Below are 26,908 nucleotides of genomic sequence, written 5' to 3'. Positions count from 1 at the left end.
TTGATGATAATATAAAATGTCATCATTTGGATTAAGTGATTTTTTTCTTGTTTTCATAATAAAAGATTGGAAAAATTTAATAGAAGAGCTTTATCAGACCTGTGCCCTGCAGTTGCTGCTTAAGCCTTTCTGGATGCTTGGCCATAACTTGACTGCCTTCTTCAGGCTGCATGTGAATGGATTAGAAACGTTTACAATGTACCCTCCATTCATGATCTTGCATCTCTAATGTTCCTATGAACTATTAAAAAAGAAAATACTTTTTAGCTAACAGTGTTGGAAAAGTGCTTATTTAAGTGCTTAGAGCATTTGTGGTTCTCAGCTTTTAGTATCAGGGAACAGTGAAGTTGGTAGGGTTCTAATAAGTACTAGTGATGCCTTTGCTCATTAGAATAAGCTGACACAAATCTTTGCAAGAAGCCAGTGACTTCCTTTGTCATTAGTTAGGCTTAAGCATGAAGAAGTTGGAAAATGGAGGGATAAGATGTAATGGAGTTAAGTTTAGAGAACAGGGTTTATGTTATTGGACATATGTTAATATTTGCACATTCCTTCTACCAAGTCTTATATTCTAAATAGACATTATCAACATTGAAATATGTATTTCTTAGGCTTATTGAATTACTTTTTGTGACAGACATATCTGGTTTCTAGTCCTATTGCTACTAAATTATATTCAACAGAAGAAAGCCCCATTTACCTTGTCAGTATTAAATTTTCACTAAGTATTGTATTTGTGTTGAAAAAAAATGTAATTTTCTCAGCTCCCCTGGAATTCTTTATTCCAGCCAGATGGATTCCCAACTAGAAGCAAAATGTGTAGAAAATTTTGCTGGTTGTTTTTGCGTGGTAGATGCTAAAGGAGTATGTGTAAGAAACAGGTCATATTTTCATTTATATACTATTTTAATAGCCTCATAGATTTTCCCAACTAGACCATTATAGTAACATTCTAAGTGGTTTACAAACATTTATTTTCTCTTCCTCTATTATGCCCTCTGCTGTCAATTACAGCTTTCTTAATATTTTACATAATCTACTTCTTTCAAAACACTCAGTAGCTGTTCACTATTTACAGAATAAAGTTAAGATCTTGTTTATCTTTCTGTTGGAAGAGAGGTATCAGTTTCTTCTTTCCTATTTTCTGACATGAAACTTATATTCTATTATTTAACTACATAATACACATTTCAGACTGGATAGTCTTGGTTTATTCTCTTCTCTTACCTTAATATCCTCTTCCGGTCCTTCCTTGCTTACTATTTAGCCCTTCCATTCTTTCCTGAATATTTTCACATTCACACTTTTGTCCCGCTGCTCTACCTCACTGTGATTTCCTTCTTTATATGCTGTATGGCACCTGCAGTCTGCAGTTTGTTTTTTTTTTCTTCAGTATATGTGTCTCATTTGTATGTTAGTGTGTGTCTTTTCTATTCTCTCACAAGCATCTTAGAGGTGGAGACTGTGATGTATCTCTTTTATTATTTGCAGAACATATGAAAACACTGAATACATATCATTGATGATTAAGATGTACATTCTGTATTGCATGTGAAATTGATATTAGGAACATATTAGGAGCTGTTTTAGTCATTATAATCTTTCATGTCAAGACCACTATTCCTTTGACAAATAGCATATACTTGTGATGGTATATGGTGTGAGGTATTTCTTTTTTCATTCTAAAGTATAGTGAAGCAGATTCATCTTGAAAGGGACATTGATCTGTGACATAAATCTGACTAAGCAGGCTTTTAGTCAGACTCTCCAGATTTCACAGTCTCTAATTTAGAGTTACTTAGGGTGTGTGGGGTTGTGTGTGTATTGCATATATGCACAGACTCTGTAGGAAATTATATTATTCATTATCAAACCTTAAATACCTATTCTGGACTAAGTCTTAGCCACTGAACAATCAGTGCATAAACATAAAATGCATAAACAGAACAATATGTACATAAATAGCACTGCATGGTAGCTGAGAAACTGTAGAGATTTGAAGGGGGGCATTTTGGAGCAAGCTTTTTGAAAGAATGGAGGACATATTAAGCAAAGGATTTAATACTTTAAAGCTTAAAGAATGAACACGGAGTGTCAAACAGAGAGACCCTTTGAGTGTGTGGTATGTTCATATGGACATAGATTACAGATGTAAATTGTGGCCAGAGGGTGGGAGACGTTGTGTTCTGTTCTGCCCAAGGACTGCGTTATGTAGGCCGTTACCTAGGACTTTGGAGCAGAGGATAGAACCCATGGTTGATTATTGGAAATTAAACTGAGAACGTGGACAGTGTGGAAACAGAGTTTGACAGCAAAATGAATCCATCTTCTTTGGTTTCTCAATACCACTTATCACATCTTCTTGTTTTATTTTTTTCAGAGTATTTCTAATTATCTGACATTTCGTGTGTAGTTGGATGAGGCATCTTTTTTTTCATGGAATGTATTCTTCTTGAGGTCAGGGCCCTTCCATTTATTATTCAGTCCTTCATTACCTGACACATTGTTGGCACTAGAATATATTTATGGAGTGAATGAATGTATACCTAATAGAATCTAATAGGTCTGCAGTTGGTTATCACACGATGAGGGAAAAGTGCAAGATTATCCTAGTCATATCATTCCTGAAGATATTATACACAGATGTTAAGTACTAAAATTTGATTGTTCTCTTCCTGCTTTTTAAAATGAAGCATTTTCATTTCTTAGAATATCATCATTGTAAGAATGCCAGTTTTTGAAGATTTGCCATTTCCCTGTTTTGTTTTAAAATTTAAAATGTGTTTTTGTGTAAAATGTTCCTTTGTATAAAAATAACCTGTTTTCCTAATTTGTAATGACGTCCTGTTAACGACTTATTTATTTTTTTAATGGGAGCACTGTTCTCTTCAAGTTTATCAGTCTACAGAAATGTTCAGCCTCACTTAATCATCAGTGCCAATTCACTGTATGACGTTACTATACATATTTTCTTTGAAAATAACTGGTGAATTTGTTGTTGTTTGATTGCTCTGTCATGTTTGACTCTTTGCAACCCCATGGACTGCAGCCCACCAGGCTCCTCTGCCCATGGGATCCTCTAGGCAAGAATACTGGAGTGAGTTGCCATTTCCTTCTTCAGGGGGTCTTCCTGACCCAGGGATTGAACCCTCATCTTCTGCATTGGTAGGGGGCTTCTTTACCACTTAGCCTCCAAGGAAGCCCCGATATTATGTTCCATATGACAAAAATCTTATCAGATTTTAGAGCTCATATTCATCCTAACTCTGTTTTCACTTAGGATTGGAAGAGAAGCTGTGAGGCACTGTTTAAACAGAGAGCATGTTCTCATTTATATCACAGCTTCAGTTCATCAGCATCTTAAATTCTTTCTTTCTCTAGGGTCTCATGCCTGCTACTCCTGCTCCCTGAGATGTTCTTTCTTGAGCTCTTTGCAGCGATGGATTTTTCTCTTCCTTGGAATTTGAGCATTAATGTCCCTTTATCTGAGAAGCCTTTTATAACCATGTCATCTAAGTAGATCTTCCATTGTTTTCTGTAATACAATTCTGTGTAATTTTTCTCTCAGCATTTATTTTAACTTTGAATCATTTTCTCTCATTTGGTTGGTCTCCTCAGTAAAACCTCAGCTCCATGAAAGCAGGCCTTGGAACCTTGGAGATAGCTCACTTTTTGCTATTAGGTGCTCATGTTAAATGTTATTTAAGCACCAAAGCTTTACAAGCTTCTATTTCATTGAACAGATTCAGAATATATATAATACAGATTTCTGCCTACTGAACATAATGCAGTTTCAGGCTGATGTTTACAGTGGTAGGTTTTTTGCACTGTTTTACCATAAAATGTGCCCTTAAGGTCTTTATGCTAAATGACCGAAGATCAAAGCTTTGTTCGTTTTTAGCTCTTTTAAATAGATATATTTCAATCATAGCAATGTCATGTGGCTCCTTGTTAATAAAAAAGGGCTTACACTATTTCTAGCCCTTGCATTCACCTGTTGGCACAGTTAGCCATAGGCAATCTGTTATTCCTTTGGGTTTTCTTTTTTTATTTTTAATCTCTAAAGGTTACTTTTGTATATTTCATACAGTACACTTAGTCTTTACATTTCTGGCTCTAGCAAGTGAGGATTTAACTCATCTCACCTCTTATCATTTTTATAGCTTTTTTCTTTTATTATTATAACAGTAAATAGCAACCTTCTGTTACTTATTCATAAGTGATATCTCTTGATTCCGTAAGTTGAAGGTTAGCAAGTAAAACCTCTCCTCCCCTCTTACCCACCAAATCCTGTTACCTCTATTTCTATATTGTTACCTCTATTTCTATATTGTTACCTCTATTTCTATATTGTTATCTCTATTTCTATATTGTTACCTCTATTTCTATATTGTTACCTCTATTTCTATATTGTCATCGTTGATAGCATTGTCATCATTGATAGACCATCATCATGTCTGTCTGTAGGTTGACTTATTGTTTCCACATAAATAACATCAGTTGCAAAGTAGTAGGTTTTTATTATGGTTCCTTTTCTACAGTGTCGTGCTATTGCTTATAACTCTACTTCTGTGTAAAAGAAAATGTTCAAAATAATTAATTTTTCCCATTACCTATTAATCTAGATAATGATACATTTTAATTTTTTTGTTACTTAGACATTGCCTTTTATATTCAATTTGTTGTCATCATTCTTACTGTTATGGGGCCAAATACGTTTCCCTACAGTCTTTTATATCGTCCAACGCTTTCTAATTATAATGGTTGCTTAGAATCTATTCTCTTCTTCATCTCGAGGTCCAATTAAATTCCTGTTCTGATTTGTATTTCACAGCCTTGTAGTCGGATCTCAGCTTTCTTACACATCTCCTGCCTTTCCTCCTGCACCATATCCTGCCTAGTCATCCTTTTTTTTTTTCTTACAGTTCCTTTAATATATTCTCAGGTTTTCTCATTTTTTCCCATTCCTAATACCTTTCTGTTAATTATATCTTAAGGTAATTTCACATAATTTACATTTCTTCGAACATGTTTATTTCAAACTTCATCAGTTGTTTGGCTTGATATAATTCTAGATGGAAAATGACACACCCTCAAAACTCAGGCGTGTTCTGCAGGCACCGAGCGCTGCCGATAGCCGGTCCAGTCCCCGTCTCACTGTTTGCCCTTGTTAAATACTTTTCTCCTCGGAAAGTTTTTAGGACCTTCTTTTTATCCATAACGTTCTAAAGTATCACAACATGTTGGTCTTTTCTTATTCCACTTATTCAGAACCTGGCAAGTAATTTAATTTGAATACTTAGTCCCTTTAATTGTATTATGTTTCCAGAAATACTTCCTTTGTCTCTTCTCTTTTTGGAGCTCTTTCTGTTTGAAAGTTGGATTTATTGGATTAAATATGTAGGTCCCTTACTCCTTCCTCCCCCTAGTATAGTCTACCTATGTCCTTTTTGTTCTGTGAATTTTATTTAACTCCATATTTGAGAAATTATACTTCCTCTTTAAAGTGCCCTCTCATTTTATTTGCTCTTTTTTATATGGCATTGTTATTTTTTTTATGACTACTGTTGGGAAAAGCAGTCAACCATGGGCTGCGATCATCCTGCCTGTTCTTGCTGGGCACACCAAGAAAGCAAAGGATTGTGTGTGCAGTGACAAGCCTTAAGGAGTGGCGTTATGTCTTTCCCCAGAGCACAGAGTTGGTCATCATGCACTAGAAAAATAGTAAGTCCCCTAACTCAGTAGTGCAGTCCTATAACCCAGTCAGCTGTGTGTGTGGACATCCAAGAAGGGCCTTTTGTGTCATCCCGTGAACTTGGGGGGCCCAGGGAACTGGTGCATACAAACGTGAAGAATAAAGTCCTCTAGGTCTCTCACCCCGAGTCCTGTGGCTTCTGCCAGCACCCGAGACAGTAACAGGCTGGCTTGTTAGCAAGACGAAACCTCCAACCCAGCAGCTTTGCGCTTCTCATCCAGTATTTTCCTAGGTTCTTCTGTATTGCCGTCTTCTTGGAGATTGTAATTTCGTCCATCAAAACTTTTCCACTAGCCTTACGTTTTCCAGGTATTCCTTGAAATCTCTTTATCTGCTGGTGACTCCTTTCCAAGTTTTTTTGTGATTGTAGGATTAGACCTTTTTCTATCTATATTTCTTCGGGAGAGGGACTTACCATATCTCCTGTGAAGAGTCAACTACATGGAAGAAGCTCCCTCTCCTTTTTTTAAGTTTTAGCAATCACTGTTGCTTCATTTTCCATGACTGTGCCTACATCCTTCTGCAACCAGCCTTTCCTTATTTCTCCTCCGTGCCTACATCAAAAAATAGAGCTTCTGTATCTGGTGTATCAACAAAATGTCCAATAGAAATGAATTCAAAATAAGAGTAAATATGCTCTTAGAGGAGGGCTTGTTTGAGGCATTTGGTTTAGCTACTCAAATCTTTGCTTACTTTTAGGTGCAAATGTAAATGCGTTTTTAGATAGATAGAATACATAAAGGTGGAGTATAACTGATATTTACAGTTTTAAAACATATCCATGATATTTATTTTCTCTGTTAAAGTGAATTGTAAAATTCTTAAAAATTGCTCTGTGCTTTTGGCACATATACACAATGGAGTATTACTCAGCCGTTAAAAAGAATTCATTTGAATCAGTTTTGATGAGATGGATGAAACTGGAGCCGATTATACAGAGTGAAGTAAGCCAGAAAGAAAAACACCAATACAGTATACTAACACATATATATGGAATTTAGGAAGATGGCAATGACGACCCTGTATGCAAGACAGGGAAAGAGACACAGATGTGTATAACGGACTTTTAGACTCAGAGGGAGAGGGAGAGGGTGGGATGATTTGGGAGAATGACATTCTAACATGTATACTATCATGTGAATTGAATCGCCAGTCTATGTCTGACGCAGGATGCAGCATGCTGGGGGCTGGTGCATGGGGATGACCCAGAAAGATGTTATGGGGAGGGAGGTGGGAGGGGGGTTCATGTTTGGGAATGCATGTTAGAATTAAAGATTTTAAAATTTAAAAAATAAAAAACTAAAAAAAAAAAATAAAAAAAAAATAAAAGTCATTAGAAGATTTAAGTTATATATATATAGGAAATGGCACAAAATGATTTTATCCCCTAGAATAAGAGTTGTCGTGCTTCTTATACAAAGGGCCAGGATGAGCTTTTTGCCCTCACACATTCTACTAGAACTCCTCAACTCTGCCCTTATGTAGCTTAATAGCAGCCGCAGCAATAAGTAAATGAATCAGTGTGGCTGTGTTGCAGGAAACCTTTATTCATGAATGATAAAAATTTGAATTTTGTATAATTTTTATGTGTCATGGAATATTCTTTTTTTCCCCCCCACAGCCATTTAAAATATAAAATCTGCTCTTAGCTTGCAGTCCTTACTAAAGCCAGGGTAACTTTTGCCCCAGAATTCCTCTTTTATTAATAGCTTTGTTAACATTTAAATACTGATAATGTTTCCACTCTGTCCCATTATCCTTATCAGACTAGCTAACGAAGAATATCAGATACTGGCTAACTCCTGGCGCTATTCATCTGCCTTTTGTAACAAACTCTTCTTCAGTAAAGTGGACTATGATGAGGGAACAGACATTTTTCAACAGGTAAGAGAGTTATATTTTGTTTCAATAGCATATTTATTGGAGTTGGTTATGGTTGATATGTCTTTGTGTGCCAGGTAAAAACACAGTTCAGTGACTCCAATGAATAGTTACTAAATTCTGTGATATGATTAATTACAGTTAATATTATCTTTATCAGTACAGTTTTTGCCATTGGTGAATAAACACATTTTAGCTTTTCCATCATAGAGGAAATACGTTTTTGTTTTTCCCATCATACAGTGGCAGTTTACATGCTGCTGCTGCTAAGTTGCTTCAGTCGTGTCTGACTCTGTGTGACCCATTAACTTTATTTTGATATTTAATTGTATGTGCTTTGGGTGGTATTTTGCATAAATCTGTGAAATTTTGTACAAGATTCAAGGTAAGTTTTACATGGGGCTTCCCTGGTTGCTTGATGGTAAAGAATCTACCAGCAATACAGGAGACAAATGTTCAGTCCCTAGGTCAGGAAGATCCACTGGAGGATGAATGGCAACTCACTCCAGTATTTTTGCCTGGAGAATCCCATGGACAGAGGGGCCTGGTGGGCTACAGTCCACAGGGTTGCCAAAGAGTAGGGTACAACTGAGCAACTAAATAGCAACAATAAAGTTTTACTTAACCTTTAAGCTGTTTTAGGGGGATAAAAGGCCTTTAAGGGGGGTGAATGTGAGTGAAAGTCGGTGTCATGTCTGACTCTTTGTGACCCCATGGACCATACAGTCCGTGGAATTCTCCAGGCCAGCATCCTGGAGTGGGTAGCCATTCCCTCCTCCAGGGGATCTTCCCAACCCAGGGATCAAACCCATGTCTCCCGCATTGAAGGCAGATTCTTTACCAGCTGAGCCGTAAGGGAAGTCCTTTAAGGGGGGTAATTAAGGTTAACTGGTGTCATAAAGATAAAACTAGAAATCAGCAAAGAAGAATGAATTATCAGTCTGAAAGCAAGCAAGTAAAAATATTCGCTAATGGTCCACTTAAAATTAGCTTGAGTCTAAATGCTTTTCCATGACCTGGTAAAGAACTGGGTCAGACAATGTGAGAAAGAAAAGAGACGAGAATACCCAAACTAATCCATGCTGGGTACTGCAACGAGTTGTACATTTGAAGGCATGGTCAAGTACTGATAAACACAAAAAATTAATAACTATAGGTTAATAGCAGGGATCAGGGAGCCAGACAGTTGAGCTCAGATTTTATCTACATATTTTATCATCTCCATATATTAACTTTGTATTCTTGGACAAGGGACGTAACCTCTCTATACCTTAATGTCTTCATGTACGAAACAGATAAAAATGATGTATTTCTCTTTGGATTGTTGTGAAACTAAATGAAAGAAAACACATGAACCACTTAGAAGTGTCCCTGGAATATAAAGACTCAGTGTTAGCAGTGATGATGATATAATCTTGACAAATTTCAGTAGGATTGGTATCCTTATAAGAAGTAGGACATGAGTCTTTTTCGATTAGTGTCTCATCCTTATGACATCATTTAAGGCGGGGGCTCAGTTCAGACGTGAGTCTGAGTGAATTCTGGGAGATGATGATGGACAGGGAGGCCTGGCGTGCTGCGATTCATTCAGTTCAGTTCAGTCGCTCAGTCGTGTCCGACTCTTTGCAACCCCATGAATCGCAGCACACCAGGCCATCGTGTCTATCACCAGCTCCCAGAGTTTACCCGAACCCATGTCCATCGAGTCGGTGATGCCATCCAGCCATCTCATCCTGTGTCACCCCCTTCTCCTCCTGCCCCCAATCCCTCCCAGCATCAGAGTCTTTTCCAGTGAGTCAACTCTTCACATGAGGTGGCCGAAGTATTGGAGTTTCAGCTTCAGCATCAGTCCTTCCAATGAACACCCAGGACTGATCTCCTTTAAGATGGACTGGTTGGACCTCCTTGCAGTCCAAGGGACTCTCAAGAGTCTTCTCCAGCCCCACAGTTCAAAAGTAACAATTCTTCGGGGCTCAGCTTGCTTTACAGTCCAACTCTCACATCTATACATGACCACTGGAAAAACCATAGCCTTGACTAGACGGACCTTAGTTGGCAAAGAAATGGCTCTGCTTTTGAATATGCTATCTAGGTTGGTCATAACTTTTCTTCCAAGGAGTAAGCGTCTTTTAATTTCATGGCTGCAATCACCATCTGCAGTAATTCTGGAGCCCCAAAATATAAAGTCTGACACTGTTTCCACTATTTCCCCATCTATTTCCCATGAAGTGATGGGACCAGATGCCATGATCTTAGTTTTCTGAATGTTGAGCTTTAAGGGGGGGTATATAAGGTTAAATTATGTCATGTAGAAATTTGATAGTCCTGGGCTTGTTAGGGACTTGTTCAGAAAGTAAATTGTATGTGACTCCCGTGTGATGGCTGAGGCTAAGTGTCTGACAACAGACCAGGAAGCCAGAGCTGTGTTAGAGGGAGCTCTGCACTAGCAGTCGTGTTGGCTGTAACTGTTTCGTGTGCACCTATCAGGAAAACACACATGAACAAAATGTGGAGTGGGAGAAAGGAATTGGTGACTGTTTGTTCAATTTAGTAAAAATTACTAAATGTCCATAACATGTATGCTCCAGCTGGTACTGCTGTATCTTTACCTTGAACCATGATCTAATGTTTGTTGTTACTTGAATGTTTTTTCTCATTGTTGCGGAGTGTTGAACTATATGTATTGTAAGCTGGGGCCAAAAAGCTCCTTGCCTTTCATTTGAAGCATTTTTCATAATTCTTGAGCAGCAAGAATTTAATCTGTATCTATGCTTTGCAGTTTACTCTCCAATGCAAATTAACCTCATGTTTGTTTTTAGATTATTATTAATAAACACCGTTTATACTAGGGTGGTGTGTATTCAATATACTTTTCAAATGAAACTTGCCTTTAGAAAATAATTAATGAGATGTAACCATTTTAAGACAGTTGAAATAACAGGAGGTGAACAGAAAAAATTTTTTAAATTAAAAAAGAAGTCAATATACTCGAAATTAATTACAGAATTCAATTATATCTCTCATCAAATACCAACCTTTTTGTTTAACAACTGCTTAAGAAGTGAAAATCATCCGTGTACCCCCAAATTACAGTATTTGTTTTTTGCTTTGAATCATTTCATTCTCTAGTTGTGGAATTCTAGAAAATAAAGAAGGAAATGACCAATGAAATAGATGGATGCAGCTGAGAATATGAATGATGTATGTGAAGGTTCAGCAAACTTGGTCTAATTCATAAGTTCTTTTCTATTCAGCAGTATATCAAGATGAATAAAAACAGTAGTTAAGCTCTGGAAATCCACTTGGATTTTTCATAATAAATGCTGTCTTTCCAAAATTCACGCAGGAAAGAAAAGCTGGGATATTAGATTTAGTCTTTTTATCTCATGTTTTACAGCTCAACATTAACTCCGCTCCTACGTTCATGCATTTTCCTCCAAAAGGCAGACCTAAGAGAGCTGATACTTTTGACCTTCAAAGAATTGGATTTGGTGCTGAACAACTAGCAAAGTGGATTGCTGACAGAACGGATGTTCATGTATGTTTTTATTCCCCGCAGTTTTAATAATAGGCTAATTAGCTTGTTTTGGTATAACATTATAATAAGGCCACAGGATTTTTTTCAGTTTCTCCTGCTTTAGGAAAACTGCATCTGATAGCTGTAAGCTGAACTTTGAGTTAGGTGAATTTAAATGGTTCTTTGAACAATGGTTCTTAAAATATCAATGAACCATTAAAGAATACATGTTAGGCACAAAGTAATTTCAGAGGCTAAAGAATATACTGAATATTGCTCAGTGGTCTTAGTAATCAAAGACACTCTAATTAAAAAACCAGGTGTATAATTTTTATCTATCCTTTGGGCAAATAACAATAGGATAATACCCACTTTTCATGAGCCATATGAGAAAATGTCACTGGCATATGCTGTTTTCAGGACCATAAATTCTAACAGTATAATTCTTCCCTTCCTTCCCTTCTCCCCCAACCATTAACTATGGGGAAAAAAATTATACATTTTACTAGAAGAAAATCACTCAGAAATCAGATATCTAAAAATGAGAATTGAATTAAATGTGTACAGTCTAGACAAACAGTGGTGTGCAGCATTGACATAGAAAGAAGCTCAAAGGATAACAAGTGAAAAAGTAGGATAGAAAAACAGTATTTATAGTTGATTTAGAAAAGCAAAATATTACTGAGATATGTAAAATGTTGATGGTAGTTAATGTCTATGTGGAGGGCTATGGCTATTTTGTTCCTTAATGTCACTAGAATTTTTTACAGTGAGCAATTCTAACCAGCTATTTTAAAATTACATTTCCCTTAGACATAGTACAGGGATATTAATTTTGTGTAAGCATATTTCTCATTTGAGATAGCTGTCTCTCATACTACTATCATTGTACATAATATAGGTATTAATGATATTTTGGTGAAAATATTTAGGCAGATATTCAGTTGTACAATGTATCATTTATTTGGTACAAAATATTAACTGTAACATTGGAAAGTACTATTAGTTCTTTATAAGAAATACTCAGGTTAGAATAATTTCTGATTAAAACTATTTATCACACTTATATGTTGTTGACAGATCCACATTTGTAAAAAAAAAAATACGTATTTGGAAATAATTTCAAACTTTAAGTAGTTCTACAAATGGAAATAGTCTCGTCTCAATGTATACCCTATATCAGGATTCACATACTCTTAACTTTTTATGGCTTTTGCTTTGCCATTCTTACTCTCTTACCCATCCTCACCCTGTCTCTACACACATACTTACATACCCACACACATTTTTTTCTGGATCATTTTAAGGTGTATTGTCTTTCCTAAGAAGTACAGGACCATACAGTTATCACGTTCACAGACTCACATTAATATACTACTTCTCTTTGAGCTTCTGTACATATTCTAGTTTTCTCAGTTGACCTACCCTCTCCCTCCTAAATAGTAAGCTCCCTGTCTGGAGACATTGAGGGTCATGCAGATATGCTGCTCCTCATGAAAATTTTCTCGGTATTTAGCATCCATTGATGACTCTTACCTGATTCAGACTCCATCATGCTGGTTGTAGAGTGATGTTCCCGTTCTAGCACTTTGTCCATATTTCAGATTGATCCTTGGCATTTTACTGTAAGCAAGAGCCCTCCCCTCTTTGTATTTCACTCATTCATTGGTACACAATCTTATATTGTTTTTTCCCTCCAGTGATTGTTAGTACTACGCTTAAATATTTTGGTACCAAAATTGTTCTAGGTATGATTAGTGGGAGCCCCTTCATGCTGGCTTCTTTGTTCTTGTAAAGTATTTCACCTTGTAAAGTAAGTTGGGGAAATAGGAATCCTCATACACCACTTGTGGGAATGCAAAATAGTGCAACCACTTTGGTAAACAGTTTGACAGTTCTTCAAACCATTAAGCATAGAGTTTCTATGTGACCCAGCAATTCTACTCCTAGGTATACATATGTAAGAGAAAAGAAAACATACACTACGCAAAAACTTATGCAAAATGTTTACAGCAGCATTATTCATATAGAGCTATAAGGAGCAAACAACCCAAATATCCAACTGATTATTTGGCTAATGGATAAGCAAAGTATGATATCCACACAAGGAAATACTAGCCATGAAAAGGAATGAAGCAGTGGCACATTTCACAACAAGGATGAACCTTGAGAGGATCATACTGAGTGAAAGAAGTCAGTTACAAAAGACTGCATGTTATATGAAATTGCAGAGTAGATGTATGGAGTCAGAAAGTAGATTGATTAATGGTTGCTTAAGGCTGGAGGGTGAGAGGAGTAAGGGAGTGGATGCCAGAAGGGAATGGGATTTCCTTTTGAAGTTATTCAAATATTCTGATACTGACTGTGGTGATGGCTGCACTTATCTGAATATGCTTAAAAAAAAATCACTGCATTGTACACTTTCAGTGGGTGGATTGTATGGTATATGGATTAAAGCTCAATAAAGTTGTTTAAAAGAAAATGTCTTAAAAAATTCCAATTTGAAATAATACAAGTAGTAGTCCCCCCATCTCATCCCTCCTTTTTACCAGATGATCCTGTGTTTGGGATCATCATGATCATCTGCTTAATTATCATGAACCATAGCTCTGGGTTGAATGTAAGTAGGTTTTGCATATATTTAACTGTATTCACCTAAAAGCACCAGAAGAGCATGTTTTGTTACATAGCCATGATGTTTCAGGGCATATATTTTTGACTCATAAAGAACAAAAGGAATGTTAGTGCCTGGTATGAAAAATAAGGTGGTACCTTTCTGAATTACATGTGTTAAAGATCAGAAGGAAAAGAATATCAGAGAAAAAATTAATATTTTTCTTTAACTTTAAAACATTTCATTGTGTTGTTGCAGATTCGTGTCTTCAGGCCACCCAACTACTCTGGCACCATTGCTTTGGCTTTGTTGGTGTCACTTGTGGGTGGTTTGCTCTATTTAAGAAGGAACAACTTGGAGTTCATCTATAACAAGACTGGTTGGGCCATGGTGTCTCTGGTATGTTAACACATTTACCCTGTTTCTTTGGGTAATGGTCCAAGTTGTATAATATTAACAAAGTGATCCAGATTATAACTGTAATGAAAATCAAGTCTGGATTAGAAGAATTAACTTTTAGGACTTAGGTGCTATAACTTAAGTTCACCGTTAATGTAGATTGTGCTCTCTTCCTTCAATTTTTACAACTAAAATGTAATGTCTTTCCATGTGTACTTGGCATATTACAAGTGCTAAATAAATGTTTGGTGAATACATTTAGAAATACACTAGGGATTACTGTATTTTTACTAATTACACTAAAAATACTTTTAGACTGTTTGAGTCTGAAGCACTTGGAAATGTACTCATTCAGCAATTTTTTCCCCAGCAACTCTCTTCTTTTGTCTCTACTATGTGCCTGATAATTATTAGGTACCAGAGATATAAAGGTAAGACATACACCCCACCTGATCGTAATTCACTTGCAGGGATACTAATCATATTAATCAAGAGATAAAGTAAGCACACAGGACTAGAGGATTACATACTACATAGGAAGGACACCTAATCTTGAGTACCAAAAAGTCATGACAGGCTTCCTGGAGTGTGTGACATCATTCATGTTTATTAGGTTAACAGTATCTTAAAATCTCTAGCAAGTATCTGAGTAATGATGCCTACAGTCATTTGCTCTTCATCATTGTACTTGTGATCTTGGTCAAAGCATATGGAGAAAGAAATACAGGGAATAAAAAACTGTAAAGAAAGAGATGTTACTATTTACTTAATTTGTGATTTGCCTATATGACTGTCTACATGAAAATTTTATCACAATTTACAGAGAAAAATAAAATTAATACTAGAGTTGAACAGTGTTCTGGATTCAAGGTCTCCAGTAATCATTAAGATTTTTACACTGTAAACAATTTCGATGATTAAAAATAAAATCTCTTTCCCAAAAGGAAGAAGAAAATAATGGTACTTCAATGATAACTTAAAAGTAACAAAAGATGTATAAAACATTTATAAACAGAATATAAAAAATGAAGCTATTTAATATGTGTATGTATCCATATATATGCATTTACAGCTAAGTGTCAGTTTGTTGGCTTTACCTTCATGTAGTAGCCCTCCATCCTTCCATTTTTCAGCGAACAGTGGTGTTTATGACTGAGTTAGATACAGTAGGACAGACTGATAAGTGAGCATCCCAGGCAACTCACCTTAAAGCACCCATCGTGTGCAATAATAGCTCATGTCTTGAAATTCAAGCAGATCCTCTGTGGCTTTGTGGTAGACAGAGAAATAAGATTTTGAAGTTTGGATTTTTTTTTTAGCGTAAGGAAGATTTTTCAAGGAAAGTTTAACTAGGTTATCAAAACGTGAGAAAATATTAAAGAGATTTATTAGTTATACTCCAGTTACTGTAATTGGATCCAGTGGGTGATCTCAGTCACCATAGTCATTAAGTTTAAAAGTGTTTTAGATGTTGCTCAGTCTGGTTTTCAGGTTGCTTCATGCAGTTAAGCCACCCACTGTGTTGGTGAAAAAAAAATATATGCCTTGTTTCAAAGTGTTGTTGGAAGGTTAAAATTCCTTCACTATTTCAGCATTATACCAAATTTTGTCACTGTTTCAGTCTACTGAAAAACTAAGACTGCTTACAGTGTAACCATGTGTCTGCAGTAGACCCAGATGATAAGCCTGCCTACGCTATCCCCTCCTCACAAGAAGTGGCTTCTCTGGTGGCTCAGTCAGGAAAGAGTCTGCCTGCAATGTGGGAGACCCAGGTTCAATCTCTGGGCTGGGAAGATCCCCTGGAGAAGGAAATGGCAACCCACTCCAGTATTCTTGCCTGGAGAATTCCATGGATGAGCCTGGTGGACTATAGTCCATGGGGTCACAGAAGAGTTGGACACAACTAAATGACTAACTTTCACTCCTCAAGAAGAGACGTAGAGTAATTACTGTAAGTAATAATGGACATTAGGGCATCTCTTCCTTCTTTGGGGGTTATGTTTCTTATGCTTATTCTTTATAATAACTATGAAAAGGAATTTCTATCATCATCATTTTACAGACAAGGAAACAGATTCAGTAAACTCAATTTGCAGAACCTCATACCTGGGATAGGAGTCTGTGTACATCTAACTTAAGACTTTGTACTTTTCACAGTGCTATGCTTAGTTGCTCATTTGTGTCTGACTTTTTGTGGCCCCATGGACTGTATCCTGCCAGGCTCATCTGTCATGGGAATTCTCCAGGCAGGAATACTGGAGTAGGTTGCCATGCCCTCCTCCAGGGGATCTTCCTGACCCAGGAATCCAACCAGGGTCTCCTGCATTGCAGGCGGATTCTTTCCCAGTTGAGCTACCAAGGAAGCCCTTTCACAGTGTTGAGTTCTCCAAATCTGGCCTGTGCCTCATACGCTGGATGTTTAATCCAGTGGATGCAGTGAGCCATTACGACTCTAAATAAATGTCTAAGAACATTTATATGGCAAATAAATGTTAGTACTTAAATGGTCAATTCTCTCACACCCTCTGCCACATCACACATATTTTTTTTTTTCTTTGAATTCTTGAAAGCTAATGAGCTTGGCATAACAGAAGATGTTCTAACATTCATAGACACATACTTGAGAAGGAAATCTTGGCAGGTATGTCTACTCCCCAATGGCAGCCTTTCAGAAGCCATAACAGGCTGCAGAAAACAGACATGTTTTCAAACAATATGCTTGAAAACTCTGAATATAAAATGTTGAAGTAAACATTTTTTTTTCTCATCTGCTGATGGCTTATGAAGCTTAAACAGTGAGGTCAGAAATAATTTAAATCCCCTTTACCATTTTCTGTCACCATTACCACCACCAAACTTGATTCTTTGTAAAGCAGAACTATTTTACATGCAAAACTGGATTTGCTCAATTCCAGTCCTTTTTAATCCAATTTTTGAGATATCCTTACAAAGTTAAGAGGCCATCCAAAATGCTGAATCATTTACTCAGATTGCTAGACATTTATTTATTTAAAACAACCAATATCTCGTTCTTCTTTGGGAATGATATATTTTGAAATAATTCTTGGCAAAATACTGTTATCTGATTTGCAGAAACGCTGAAATCCTTGGCTTGCACAGTAAAATGAAGTTCTTAAAATAAAAATAGTGATGAACTGTGCAACAGCACAGCATTTTTGTAATGTAAACACTGGATGCACAAGGAAAATAATGAGAAAAACAGTTTGGTGGAGAATTTCTGTGTCTTAGTAAAGAACTAGTATACATACAAGTAGCAGTTGTGTCTTACCTTTGAACACATGCCGGAGTACCTCTGAGTCCTTAATTCTGAGCAGACTGTATTCTAGGGCTGGTAATTTATTTTTTTTCTTTTTCATTATTATTTCATATTATTGTATATGAGTCATGGGATTAAGAATCAAGTGTATGCTGGGGAGAGAAATCTATTCATAGTGCTCTAAGGTGTAGGATAGAGACAAAGCTTGCAATTTCCTGGCATAGAGGAAGTAACATATGCAAATGTTAAAACATACATAGATATTATAGCTTCCTGGTTTTGAGCTTTAAAAAAAAATAGGTGAAGGAATAGGCCTGAGTTGTTCTTGGTCTCATGCTTCCTAGGGGGAAAAATGCTTGTTAACGTATATATTAGGTACTGTTGGTTGTTTATAGAGCTAAATAAAGCATTGGTTCTGGTTTGGTTTCACTCTGCTTTCCAAACTTCCTCCACCCCCTTAAGATGGAGAATGATAAAAAGCCTACAGAGTACCTGTTTCATGATGAATTTAAAGTAGAATGGTTGTGTAAAATGCTATGTTTTGTAGCCCTTAATGCAGAGCTTTATGGCAGGCTGCTGCTAAGTCGCTTCAGTCGTGTCCAACTCTGTGCGACCCCATAGACGGCAGCCCACCAGGCTCCCCCGTCCCTGGGATTCTCCAGGCAAGAACATTGGAGCGGGTTGCCATTTCCTTCTCCAATGCATAAAAGCGAAAGTGAAGTCACTCAGTCATGTCCGACTCGTCACGACCCCATGGACCACAGCCTACCAGATTCTTCTGTCCATGGGATTTTCCAGGCAAGAGTACTAGAGTGGGTTGCCATTGCCTTCTACGGCAGGCTAATGCTCCTCATAGATGACTGTCATTTCAAACCAGGAATATGAATGTGATGAGTAGTTGTATCCATTTCAAACACAGAAACCTCCTAAAAATCCACAATTAAAATTGTGAAAGAGAAAAACATCATTTAAAAAGATCTAATAACCCAAGCCTTATTATCACAGTAAATCTCAGTAGGATAGAAGCTGTTCTCTGCTTTTTAACACCAGTGCTCTGCATTGTAGGATGATTCATATGCCATAATATTTCTTCTGTCTCAAACACATTATATTGGTTTAATTATGTTCTATGAAAACTGTAAGCTCCAGATTAATATATTACTACATAATTTTCACAATTTATGAAAGTTTCTTTGGCATCTATACATTATGTTATATCAGTAGAAATGTGTTTTTTATGAGCATTCTGAACTACAGGGCAGCTCTGATTTCAGAGTGGAATAAGCTCCTTTTTCTTTCAAATTTTTCTTGAATAAAATTATGCATTAACACTTTGTAATATCATACAGGTATTATCTCTGTGGCATATTTACAAGTGAGAAGCAAATAACTGCTGATAATATTTGTTTCCAGTGACATAACTTCTAACAAACAGCTTTTCCCATTAGGTAGTTGAATCATTTGGCCATTTGAAGATAGGTATGTCTGTTTATGGACTTCCCTGGTGGCTCAGACAGTAAAGCGTCTGCCTACAATCCAGGAGACCCAGGTTCAATCCCTAGGTCGGGAAGATCTCCTGGAGAAGAAAATGGCAACCCACTCCAGTATTCTTGCCTGTGAAATCCCATGGACAGAGAAGCCTGGTAGGCTATACAGTCCATGGGGTTGCAGAGAGTCAGACACGACTGAGCAACTTAACTCACTCACTCATGTCTGTTTATAGGTAATTTTTGTATATAGCCAAATGTATAATTTTGTTCATGTTGGGAGTATGACAACAATATAATGAAATGAGTTAGTATCTTATTAGGGTATACTTTTCTTAATACGTTTAGCATTTAATTTTCTTTAATGAGGAGAGGTAATGGCCTATATAAACTCAGACATTTAAAAGTTACTCAGATGAACTTACCCTTTCTTTTGCATTTGAATGTGCTTGTTTAAGTTTTTTGCTTATTATAAAGCTACAAATAAGCCTCAGTGTGAATATCCAGTACATGGAGTGATCCCCTAGCTTCTGTTCTCCATTCATCATAAAATTTCTTAATAGAGGAAACATACCTCAACATAATAAAGGCCTTATATGATAAACCCACAGCTAACATGTTATTCAGAGGTACAAAGCTGTAAGCTTTTCCTCTTAAGATCAGGAAGAAAGCAAGGATGTCCTCTTTCAGCACTTTTGACATATTCGCTGTTCGAGTGAGAGCAGTTATGCAAGAAAAAGGACATCCAAATCAGAAAGGAAGAAGTAAAACTGTCACTTGTTCAGATAACATAATACTGTATATGAAAGTGAAAGTGTTAGTCGCTCAGTGTTGTGTGACTTTTTGCAATCCATGAGGCTGCTTGGCCTGGAATTTTCCAGGGAAGAATACTGGAGTGGGTTGCCGTTTCCTCTTCTAGGGGTGAAAGTGTTAGTTGCTCAATTGTGTCTGACTCTTACTCCGAGAATTAATAAATGAATTCAGTAAAGTTGCAGGATAAAAAAAATCAGTATACAGAACAATGAGGCACTTCCACATACTAATATCAAACTGTCAGTTAAACTAAAAAACCAGTTTCATTCACAATTCATCAAAAAGAATGAAATAACTTAGGAATAAGTTTAACCAAGGAGTTTAAAGACCTGTACACAAGTAACTACTAAGACACTGATGAAAGAAATTGAAAATGACACAAGCAAAGGGAAAGTTACACTTTGCACATATATTGGAAGCATTAGTATTGTTAAAATATTTACTACCAAATATTACACTACCCAAAGCAGTCTACAGATTCAGTGCAATTACTATCAAAATTCCAAAGGCACTTTTCACAGAAATAGAAGAAACAATCCTAAAGTCTGTATGGATCCACAGAAGATGCTGAATAGACAAAGAACTCCTAAAAGCAAAGTTGGAGGCATCATGTGCCCTGATTTCAAACTTTATTACAAAACTGTAGTAATCGAAATACAAGGGTACTAGACTTACAAATAGACATACTGATCAATGGAGCTGAATAGACAGCACAAAAATAAACACACATATGTGATCAGTTTGGGACAAAGGAAACAAGAATAGGTGTTCAGGAAAGGACAGTCTCATCAATAAATGGTGTTGGGAAAACTGGACAGCCACATGCAGAGGAATAAAACCAGACCCCTACCTTAGCCACACAAAAAAAGTTAACCCAAAATGGAGAAAAGATTTGAATGCAAGACCTGAAACTGTAAAACTCCCAGAAGAAAACATATGTGGTAAGCCCTTTGACGTTGTTCTTGGTGATAAATTTTTGTATTTGACATAAAATGCCAATGCAAAACAAGCAAAAATAAGTGGGGTCTGCATCAAACCAAGAAGCTTCTGTACAGCAGAGGAAACCATCAACAAAATGAAAAGATCATCTGAATCAGAGAAAATATTTGCAAACTATGTATCTGTTAAGGGGTTAATACCCAGAATAAAGTATTGGCACGCTGTGGTCCATGGGGTCGAGTTGGACATGACTGGGCGACTGAACGTCAACCCAGGATAGATAAAAAACTCATACAGCTCAATAGCAAAAACAACAAATTAATTTGAAAAACAGACAGAGAGAAATGGGTAAGTGGTTTGAACAGACACTTCGTAAAAGAAGATGTAGGAATGGTCCCAAGAAACATTTAAAGATGCTTACATTTTTAGTCATTTGGAACATGTAAATTAAAACCAAAGTAGTTACCAATTGAAGCCCATTAAATATGCTCAAATTTCAAAGAAAGGTGACATTACGGTTAGGACAGATATGCAGGAAAATGAGTCTTCATATATTACTGGTGGAAATATTAAATGGTATCTTTCTTCAATTTCACTTCTGGTTATTTATCAAAAGGAAATGAAAACGTGTACATACAAAGGCTTGTCTTTGAATATTCATAGAAGTTTTATTCACAAATATACTTTGAAAGAAACAATATAGCGTCCATGTTGCTGCTAAGTTGCTTCAGTCGTGTCCAACTCTGTGCGACCCCATAGACGGCTCCCCCATCCCTGGGATTCTCCAGGCAAGAACATTGGAGTGGATTGCCATTTCCTTCTCCAGTGCATGAAAGTGAAAAGTGAAACTGAAGTCGTTCAGTCGTGTCGACTCTTAGTGACCCCATGAACTGCAGCCTACCAGGCTCCTCCATCCATGGGATTTTCCAGGCAAGAGTACTGGAGTGGGGTGCCATTGCCTTGTCCGTAGTGTCCATAAACAGGGGACTATATAAACTGTGAAATATGCATACAAAAAAAAAAAAAAAAACTAGACAGAGAATCAGAAGAGACATTGTTCTAAAGAGAGATACAGGCGGTAGTTAAGCCACTAAGCCTGGTATACACATACTCTATGATGCAGCATTTTCAAGAAAATTTTCTTACCCCTTCAGAGGTCTATGGAGGTAAATAATTAGGAAGAGGCACCAGTGGACTGTTTTTTAATAGTATTCTACTTGATCTCAGTGTTAGTTATAATGGTGTATTCATGTTAAAATTCATTAATCTGTACCCTTTAAATCATGTCCTTTTTTGCATGAATATTTTAGTAAATAAGATACAAGAGTAAACTTGTAGTTTAATTATAAAAATTTAAAATTTCCAAATTAGAGTGGCAAAGTGCTGGACATTTCCATTATTAACATAAAAAAATAAATACCATTTATACTTATTTTAGAGAAAGAATTGTAATCGAGGCCATTTTGCACTGTCAAAGTTTATTTGGTATTTTATTATGTTGTGAGAAGTGCCCACAGCTCTGTGTATAATTATAAATACTGTAAATATATCTGTCACTACTTCAAATGATGAAGCAAGTATGCCATGTTTAAGCCTGCTTTTGTTTCATTGAACCATTTCTTAGAATCTTTAATAAATTATGTATTAAGATGGATTTTTAAAAACTTCTATAACAAACCATATGTAACATAGCTACTGCTATTGAATTTTAACTTCTCATTTTAAAATTTGAGCATTTTCTCATGTGTATATAACATTTGTAATACTGTAGTTTATACCTTTCCTTATTAATGCATTAAATCACCAAACCTAGTGTGGATCTAGTAACTACCACAGTTTTGAAGTAGTTAAGAGTATAAACAGATGTTTTGAGATATCCACTGTAACTGTTAAATATGAAAATGTTAGAGTATGAAACAGGTGCTGTTAAAACTATTGTGATCTGTCAACTGCATACTTATCAGACAGCGAAAATGAAGATTTGTTTTTATCTCATTTAAGTACCCAGATCTCCTTCCACCCCTGCGTTCTATGCATGGGCCCTTGGAGTCTGTTCTCTGTTACTTGAACCATTTCTACGCTTTTGTAAGGCTAACACCCCCACTTGGGTACTAGGTCTCATTCCTGCTCTGCACTGGTACTCAGTGACAGTGCACCGACAATCTCCCCTCTTTCTCTGTCATCCTTATTTTTTCTTTTATTACTGAACCTTTCTCATTAGCAAGGCACACAGCTCCTTATTCATCCTGAAGAGACATATTGCTGTTTTCCCTTCCAGAAACTGTCCTATTTACTGGATCCCTTTTATAGCAAAACTCCTTGAAACAATTGTCTACATTGTTTCCTTCTTTTCTCATAAGGCTTTTGTCTCACTCACTGTTCCATTGAAAATGTTCTAGTCTAGGGCACAGGTATTTTCCAGGGACATGAATTCAGATATTAGTTCTGGGTTTATTTCACATCACTGGTCTTGCAAGAGTATCTACACAACTTATTTCTTCATCCACAACCACTTTCTTGTGTTCCAGGGGGCCACACTTCTCTCACTGCTACTTCTTAATCATTTTTTGCTCATTTGTTTGTTATCTCCTTCACTTCCTACTTTGGAGAGTCTTCTGGATCTTGCTCATCCTATCTATATTTAATTGGTGTCCAGCTTTAAAGACTGTCTATTGTGTGCATGTTAAGTCGCTTCAGTTATACCTGACTCTCTGTGTCCGCATGGACTGTAGCCTACTAGGCTCTCTGTCCATGGGATTCTCCAGCTATGCAAGAAAAATGGAGTGGGTTGCCATGCTTTCCTTCAGGAAATACTGTTTATTATTGAGTCCTGAATTTTCTCTTGGGGCCAGATCTCCCTGTAAGCTCCAGACTGATAAATCCAACTTGTTCATCCTGCATCTCTACCTGGAAGCCTACCAGGTGTCTCAAAACAGACTCCTAAGCTCAGTCCCCAAACCTAATTGTCCCACACCTTTGATTTCTCAGTTAATAGCAACTTTATTTTTCCAGTTGTTCAAGTCAAAAACCTGTCTTTTCTCACCACTTCTTTCCTCCTATACCCCACATCTAATCTCAGAAAATCCTCTTGGTTCTTCCTCCAAAATACATCTAGATTCCAACAACTTCTCACCCTACTTACCACCTTTAAGGCCTAATTATTTAATAGTCCACTTCTTGCAATAGCATTTGAACTGTATCCCAGCTTCCACCTTTACACACCATATGATTAATTTTCCAACCCAGGGGCTCTGGGATCTGGCCTTGCACTATTCACCAAACCTTATCTGTTTCTTCTCTCCTCAGCAACTGTCCTTCAGTCCTCTTGGGTTCTTTACTGTCTCTTAATATGCCAGATATTCTCCTTCAACACAGCCTGGCGCACTGGCTCTTCCCTCTTTCCCAAGTATTTTCCCGACTTGACAACATTTTCAGATTTCTGCTGAAAGCTCCACTGTCTTGGAGAGGCCCCTGCTGACCACTCATAAGAACTGCAATCCTTCTCTCATGACTTCTTTTCTCCTTCCCTACTGTTCATTTTTCATTGTCTCTAATTATTTTGGATTTCCCTAGTAGCTTAAATGGTAAAGAATCTGCCTGCAATGCAGGAGACTTGGGTTCAGTCACTCGGTCAAGGAAAACTCCCCTGGAGAAGGGAATGGCTACCCACTCCAGTATTCTTGCCTGGAGAATCCCATCAACAGAGGAGCCTGGCAGGCTACAGTCCATGGGGTCAGGGAGAGAGTCAGATATGACTGAGCGACTAACACTTTCATCATATAATTTAATTACTTTTTTTTTTTTTACTATTTTCTCCCTATAGAATGCAAGCTCCAGGAGGATAGTGTCTACCTTGTATTTTTGTTCTTTGTTTTATTCTCAGCTTCTTAAACAGACCTAGAGATCAAAGCCAGGTCTTTTGCATTGCAGGCATATTCTTCACCATCTGAGCCAGCAGGGATGCCCTCTTAAATATATAGTCGGTTCTTGGTATATGAATGTTGAATGAGTGAAGGAGGAATGCCTGCTTATTTTTTATGACTCAGAGCACAAGTCACTTACTGAGGATCTTCACCTAAGGGCAGGGATTATTTTTACCTTATTCATTGCTATATTCTTACTGTCCAGTAAACAATTGTCAAATGAGTAAATTAGTCTGGAAAGGCTTCACAGAAAACCATATATAGACCCCAAATATAAAGAGGCTCTGTAGGAATCTTAGGCAGGTGTGACATTAACAAGATGTAGATGTAGCCACTGCCTACAACATGGATGGAGCTGGTCATTATCATACTAATTGAAGACAGAGAAATATATGGTATCACTTACATGCAGAATCTTTAAAAAAAATGATACAAATGAACTTATTTTTGAAACAGATGTTGGAAAAAATAGTTACCAGGGAGAAGGGCTTGTGGGGAGGGACAGATTGGTGATTGAGAATTGACATGTACACACTGCTATGTTTAAAATAAATTACCAACAAAGACCTATTGTTAAAAAAAAAATTAAAAACACTCAACTCCAAATCTGTGTAACTTCGTTCCTTTTTACCCTCACAAGCTTCTTCCTTATTCTTTTATCTCATTGGGTGGCACTACTGACTGTACATTGTTCTTCAGATCAGCAACCCAGAGGTTAATTTTTTACTATTTTCTATCACGTCAGTCAATCAATGAAGTCTGTTGATTCCATCTCGTAAATATTTCTGTTTATCTAAATTGCTCAATTGTGTCATTACTATGGAATTGTTCCCTTGGTACCACGGGAACATTTCATGTAGAGATGGGCATGATAAAGTACAAAAATGGCAAGGACCTAACAGAAGCAGAAGAGGTTAAGAATATGTGGCAAGAATACACAAAAGAGCTGTACAAAAGAGGTCATAATGACCTGGATAACTGATGGTATGGTCACAAACCTAGAGCCAGACATCCTGGGGTGTGAAGTCAAGTGGGTCTTTGGAAGAATCACTATGAACAAAGCTAGTGGAGGTGATGATAGAATTCCTGCTGAGCTATTTCAGATCCTAAAAGATGATGCTGTTAAATTGCTTGCTGCATTCAATATGCCACGGAATTTGGAAAACTCATCAGTGGCCACAGGACTGGAAAAGGTCAGTTCTCATTCCAATCCCAAAGAAAGGCAATGGCAAAGAATGCTCAAACTACCGCACAATTGCACTCATCTCACATGCTAGCAAATTAATGGTCAAAATCCTTCATGCTAGACTTCAGCATTATGTGAACTGAGAACTTCCAGATGTACAAGCTGGATTTAGAAAAGGCAGAGGAACCAGAGATGATATTGCTAGCATTTGTTTGATCATAAAGAAAGCAAGGGAATTCCAGAAAAATATTTACTTCTGCTTCATTGACTATACTAAAACTTTTGTGTGGATCACAACAAATCATGGAAAATTCTTAAAGAGATGGGCATACCAAACCACGTGACCTATCTCCTGAGAAGCCTGTATACAGGACGAGAAGCAATAATTAAAACTGGATATGGAACAGTGGACTGGTTCCAAATTGGGGAAGGAGTACGTCAAAGCTGTTTATTGTCACCTTGCATATTTAACTTATATGCACAGTATATCGCGCAAAATGCCAGTCATTACAATGCTTAAGTAATGACTTAAGCTGGAATCAATATGGCAGGAGAAATATCAATGACGTCAGATATACAGATGATATCACTTTAATGGCAAAAAGCAAAGAGGACCCAAAGAGCCTCTTAATGAAGGTGAAAGAGAGTGAAAAAGCTGCCTTAAAATTCAACATTCATAAAACAAAGATCATGGTGTCTGGTCCCATCACTTCATGACAAATAGATGAATGAAAAGTGGATGAACTTTGGATGAAAAGGACAGTGACAGACTTTATTTTCTGTGCTCTAAAATCACTGTGAATGGTGACTGCAGCCATGAAATTAAAAGACGCTTGCTTCTTGGAAGAAAAGCCTCAACAAACCTAGTTCAGTTCAGATCAATTCAATTCAGTCGCTCAGTCATGTCCGACTCTTTGCGACTCCATGAACCGCAGCACGCCAGGCCTCCCTGTCCATCACCAATTCCCAGAGTCCACCCAAACCCATGTCCATTGAGTCGGTGATGCCATCCAACCATCTCATCCTCTGTTGTCCCCTTCTCCTCCTGCCCTTAATCTTTCCCAGCATCAGGGTCTTTTCCAATGAGTCAGACCTAGATAAAAGGTCCATATAATCA

The 26,908-nt window shown here is 37.1% G+C and overlaps 1 protein-coding gene across 9 annotated transcripts in view; it reads left to right on the top strand.

Annotated features, from left to right (window-relative positions):
- The window catches only part of TUSC3 (tumor suppressor candidate 3), a 222,802-nt gene that overhangs the window by 110,343 nt on the left and 85,551 nt on the right, over positions 1-26,908 (top strand). For all 9 annotated transcript variants that reach the window (XR_011253491.1, XR_011253492.1, XR_011253489.1 and 6 more), the window contains exons 3-5: positions 7,522-7,639; positions 11,034-11,174; positions 14,026-14,166. Coding sequence is in view for 4 of the 9 variants with exons in the window: in XM_069573129.1 (XP_069429230.1) it covers positions 7,522-7,639; positions 11,034-11,174; positions 14,026-14,166 (400 nt within the window). In the remaining 5 variants the exon portion in view is untranslated. The remainder of the gene's footprint in view (positions 1-7,521; positions 7,640-11,033; positions 11,175-14,025; positions 14,167-26,908) is intronic.

This window comes from Ovis canadensis, chromosome 26 (genome assembly GCF_042477335.2).
Source record: "Ovis canadensis isolate MfBH-ARS-UI-01 breed Bighorn chromosome 26, ARS-UI_OviCan_v2, whole genome shotgun sequence".
In the NCBI taxonomy this organism is placed as follows: domain Eukaryota; kingdom Metazoa; phylum Chordata; class Mammalia; order Artiodactyla; family Bovidae; genus Ovis; species Ovis canadensis.
This window is presented reverse-complemented; position numbering and strand designations above follow the sequence as displayed.